This window comes from Juglans regia, chromosome 4, assembly GCF_001411555.2.
Source record: "Juglans regia cultivar Chandler chromosome 4, Walnut 2.0, whole genome shotgun sequence".
NCBI lineage: Eukaryota > Viridiplantae > Streptophyta > Magnoliopsida > Fagales > Juglandaceae > Juglans > Juglans regia.
Window position 1 is genome coordinate 554,853 of NC_049904.1, and position 5,007 is coordinate 559,859.

General features: G+C 41.1%; 1 protein-coding gene across 2 annotated transcripts; it reads left to right on the forward strand.

Moving 5' to 3' along the window:
- The first annotated feature begins 277 nt into the window (after positions 1-277).
- LOC108990023 (leucine-rich repeat receptor-like protein kinase PXC2) lies at positions 278-4,605 on the forward strand. 2 transcript variants are annotated; one of them, XM_018963864.2, is made up of 3 exons: positions 278-518; positions 684-2,192; positions 2,912-4,605. In XM_018963864.2, the coding sequence occupies exons 2-3, from the start codon at positions 736-738 to the stop codon at positions 4,350-4,352; spliced, it is 2,898 nt and encodes a 965-aa protein (XP_018819409.2). In that variant the 5' UTR covers positions 278-518; positions 684-735; the 3' UTR covers positions 4,353-4,605. The 2 variants fall into 2 exon arrangements, with proteins under 2 accessions (XP_018819409.2, XP_018819407.2); XM_018963862.2 differs by having other exon boundaries at positions 278-2,192.
- The last annotated feature ends 402 nt before the right edge of the window (positions 4,606-5,007 follow it).

Genomic DNA, 5,007 nt, shown 5'->3' on the forward strand with positions numbered 1-5,007 from the left:
ATCTTGAATACTTGTTAGGAAATAGACTATTTTTCTTTTTAAATGATGAGTGTGTTCAATGGGTAAATAAACGATTTTATTTTTTTGTTTTGTTGAAAAAATCATAGTGTTGATGAAATGTGCTGTGGCAAATAGGAGAGTAAAGTTATTGCAAGTGCCAGCGTGGAGGATTCTGTTTTGACCGAAATGAGTGCCACGGCGTGCCGGTGCCACAATGGAGAAAAGAAAAGAAAAGAAAAGAAAAGAGGAAAAAAAATTAAGGATGGCAGCGGAAGACCCTCCCACTCTCTTCAGCTTTTTTAAATGCTTTTGCTTTTAATGCTCTCTCTCCCCTCCTCAGATCGTATGAGAAGAGACTCCACTCCACGCCCACTCTCAACTTTCATACGCCTCCTTCGCTCCCAATTCTCTCTACCTCCCTCTCCCCCTCTGACCAAACTTCTCTAATCCAGTCACATGTGCCAAGTTCCGGCACCATTTCCGTCGCCTCTTCAGTGACTTCCAGACACAAACTTAGTGTTCGATTCTTCGCCCAGATTATATATATTTTTTCTTATTTTTCCTGATTGGTCTGTCTGTTTTTAAGCTCTTCCCCGTTAGTATGAGTTGTTTATACAATCAATTTGCAGTTGTTCCTTTCTTTTTGCCTCCTCTCATTGCATTGAGCTTCATTGTGGTTTCAGTACCGACGGTAACCTTCCTAACTCAGTGAGTGAGATTGAGTTCATTTGAAAAATGCTCCACGAAGCGGTACTTTTACTTCTATTTGCTGCTGCTCTCGTGCGTTCTCTAGACCCGGTTTTCAACGACGATGTTCTGGGCTTGATTGTATTCAAGGCCGGTCTTAAAGACCCAAAGGGCAAGCTTGTTTCATGGAACGAAGACGACGACAGTCCCTGCGACGACTGGGCCGGAGTCAAATGCGATCCCAGAACCAACCGGGTCTCCGAGCTCGTCCTGGACGGGTTCTCTCTTTCTGGGCACATCGATCGGGGCCTCCTGAGGTTGCGATTCCTTCGAACTCTATCTCTTTCCAAGAACAACTTCACAGGGACTATAAACCCTGATCTTGCTCGTCTTGGGAGTTTGCAAGTTGTTGACTTGAGCGAGAACGAACTCTCTGGGTCGATTCCAGAGGGTCTATTTCAACAATGTCGGTCCTTGAAGGCGGTTTCTTTTGCTAGGAACAATCTCACAGGAACTATTCCCGAGTCTTTTAGCTCGTGCTCGACATTGGGGTTTGTTAACTTCTCTTCTAATCATCTTTCTGGGAAATTGCCCACCGGAATGTGGTTTCTGAGGAGGCTTCAGTCGCTTGATTTTTCAGATAATTTGCTGGAGGGAGGGGTTCCTGAAGGAATTGGAAATTTGTGTAATTTGAGGGCGATAAATTTAAGCAAGAACCGTTTGTCCGGGAAGCTTCCCTGGGCTATTGGACGTTGTTTTCTTTTGAAGTTGGTTGATTTCAGTGAGAACTTCCTTTCAGGGAGCCTTCCAGAGTCGATGCAGAGACTTAGTAAATGTGCTTTTATGAGTTTGCGGGGAAATTCATTTAGCGGAGAGGTTCCAGAATGGTTTGGCGAGTTGAGGCGCCTGGAGACTTTGGATCTTTCGGCAAATACATTTTCGGGTCGGGTTCCCATTTCGATAGGAAATCTTCAATTATTGAAGAATTTGAATTTATCCATGAACCAGTTTACTGGGAGCTTTCCAGAGTCTATGAAAAATTGCATTAACCTTTTGGCCATGGATGTTAGCTATAATCAGTTGGCAGGCAATCTTCCTTCCTGGATTTTTAAACTGAATGTACAAAGCCTTCCGAATTTTGGGAACAGAGGCAGTGGAAATCTGCAATATTCTTCGCTCGCATCAATAGCTGCATCTTATCAAGGTCTTCGGGCCTTGGATTTATCTTCGAATTCATTTTCCGGTGAAATTCCAGCTCAGATTGGTGTGCTTAGTACCTTGCGATTCTTGAATGTTTCCAGGAATCATCTTTTTGGTTCTATTCCGGCCCGCATAGGTGAATTGAAATCTTTATATGTTCTTGATTTAAGCGACAATTGGCTAAGTGGAAGCATTCCTTCTGAAATTGGAGAAGCAGTTTCGCTCAAGGACCTGAGGCTCCAGAAGAACTTCTTAACTGGGAAAATCCCTACCCAAGTTGAGAAGTGCTCATCTCTAACATCGTTGTAAGGCCTCTCTTGCTATCCTAATTTATGTTTGGCTTCTTCTGTCGTTTAAGCTGATTGAGAATCTTTGGACCTATGTGAAAAGGAGACAATGCACTACAAAATTTATGGTCTGAAAAACAATTAAACCTGTCTGCAAGTTTCTCTTTATCATTGCTTAGGTAGCATATCTGATTTGTGGGAAGACAAAAAAAAAAAGTAAGTCAAAGTATTTTTCTGTCTTCTACCTGATTCTTCCAAAGGTTCTCCCTGCCCGCCCCAATAATGCATATACTGACGTTCTCCCTATGCACTGCTGGAAAAAATTCAATTATTGTAGTAGCCCTAATTAGAACTGTCGGTAAATAGCAAGCTTGAAGTGGCTGCAGTAGACTTCATTTGGACGGGCAGGTTTGATTGCCTCATGTAAGTTTGTCTAGATATGCATATAATGGGGCTATTATTACTACTATATCCAGAATCTCTCCATATTTAACTGTAAATGAGAAATATGTTCTTAGTTTTGGTGATCTTAATCTTCTCTGCATCTTATTATTTAATGTTTCCCTTCCTTTTTGTGGCGACATTAAGGTCGTTTTGTACGTTTTCACTTGTTGAAAAAAAAAATCATTTTGTACTTTCAAATTGTAAGGTAAGGAGCACACATTATTTACTAAAATAAAAGGTAAGGAAACCTTATTGTTCTAATATATTCCCTTCTTGTTCTATTTGGTATACAGGATCCTATCTCAGAACAACCTCACTGGCCCAATCCCTGCAGACATTGCAAACCTCACTGATCTTCAATATGTAGATTTATCTTCAAATGAACTCTCTGGAAGCTTGCCCAAAGAGCTAACAAATCTTACCCACCTAGTGTCTTTTAATGTCTCCCACAACCACCTCCAAGGCGAGTTACCAGTGGGGGGTTTCTTCAACACTCTCTCTCCCTCATCTGTCTCTGGTAATCCATCCCTATGTGGGTCTATTGTCAATCGCTCCTGCCCTGCTGTCCATCCTAAACCTATTGTCCTCAACCCCAATTCTTCCAACTCTCCTACTGGTTCTTCCTCTACAAATCATCACAAAATCATCCTCAGCATCTCTGCCCTCATTGCCATTGGTGCAGCTGCATTTATTGCCCTGGGTGTAATAGCTGTTACTGTCATGAATATCCATGTGCGGTCTTCAATGTCACATTCTGCTGCTCCACTCACGTTAGCTGGGGGTGAAGATTTCAGTTGCTCCCCCACTAATGATCCAAACTATGGCAAGCTTGTCATGTTTTCTGGTGATGCTGACTTTGTCACTGGGGCTCATGCACTGCTGAACAAGGACTGTGAACTTGGTCGTGGTGGATTTGGAGTTGTTTACCGAACAGTCCTTCGAGATGGGCGTTCTGTTGCAATCAAGAAGCTAACCATCTCAGGTTTAATGAAGGCCCAAGAAGATTTTGAGAGTGAAGTGAAGAAGCTCGGAAAGATCAGGCACTATAATCTCGTGGCCCTTGATGGCTATTATTGGACTCCATCTTTGCAACTCCTTATTTATGAATACATCTCTGGTGGGAGTTTGTATAAGCATCTCCATGATGGACCTGACGGAGACTGCCTCTCTTGGCGACAGAGGTTCAACATTGTTCTGGGTATGGCAAAAGGTTTGGCCCATTTGCACCGAATGAAAATTATTCACTACAACCTGAAATCAACAAATGTTCTGGTAGACAGCTCTGGTGAGCCAAAAGTAGGAGATTTTGGCCTAGCAAGGCTGTTGCCACAGTTAGATCATTGTGTGTTGAGCAGCAAAATCCAGAGTGCTCTTGGCTACATGGCTCCTGAATTTGCATGTCGAACCGTGAAAATCACTGAGAAATGTGATGTGTATGGATTTGGGGTCTTGGTTTTGGAGGTGGTGACAGGAAAAAGACCTGTGGAATATATGGAGGATGATGTGGTGGTGCTTTGTGACATGGTGAGGGAGGCATTAGAGGAAGGGAAGGTGGAGGATTGTGTTGATGGGAGACTCCAACATAATTTTCCAGCAGAGGAGGCAATTCCAGTTATAAAGCTTGGTTTAATATGTGCCTCTCAGGTTCCATCAAACAGACCAGACATGAGCGAGGTGGTCAATATTTTAGAGCTCATCCAGTGCCCTTCCGAAGGCCAGGAGGAATTAGAGTGAATGTAAGTTGCAAAGATTAAGAAAAAGCGACATATAGTTCATTTTCTGGTGAAAATGAATCCAGTTTGTTTGTTTGTTTGAAGCGACAGAAGAAAAGGAATGGATTGTAGAAGGTCTATTTCTTCAAAATCTTCTAGTTGTATTTTTTTTTTTTATTATTATTATTGAATTTGTTCGATGGTATTACCGGATTCCTTCTCACCAGTTTGATATGGAAGTGGCACCCCATTAAAATATTATGAAGATCATACTTTACTTTTAAGCACTTGTCATTATATTGAATCTGCCTTCTGTTTTTGGAATGTCCAAGGTGGGAATAGCACGATATATCTTCCAGCTTCGGACTCGTTTGTTTTCACAATTCTTCTTAATTCATGTCATCTCATTTAATCATTATAATTTTTTTAAATTTTTAAAATATATTTACAGATGAATTATAAAATGAATAAAATTAGCTTAAAAACGTTGTCTTCCCTTTTAGAAGCAAAAATAATTTGTCTTTCTTTTCCTTTCCTTCTTACATTCAATTCAAAATCAGCTGCAGGAGTCTTAAAATAGGATAATCTAGAGAAGGAAATTAAATAAAGAGCGGAAGAGTAAAAATAAATAAAAGAAATAAACGACAAAAAACTAGAAGTGGGGTATACTATGCATT

What these genes read in the sequence shown, in the direction of transcription:
- LOC108990023 (XM_018963862.2), top strand. Translation starts at nt 736, where the DNA reads ATGCTCCACGAAGCGGTACTTTTACTTCTATTTGCTGCTGCTCTCGTG. An exon ending in TGCTCATCTCTAACATCGTT is followed by an intron (nt 2,193 to 2,911) that starts GTAAGGCCTCTC and finishes TTTGGTATACAG; the next exon opens with GATCCTATCTCAGAACAACC.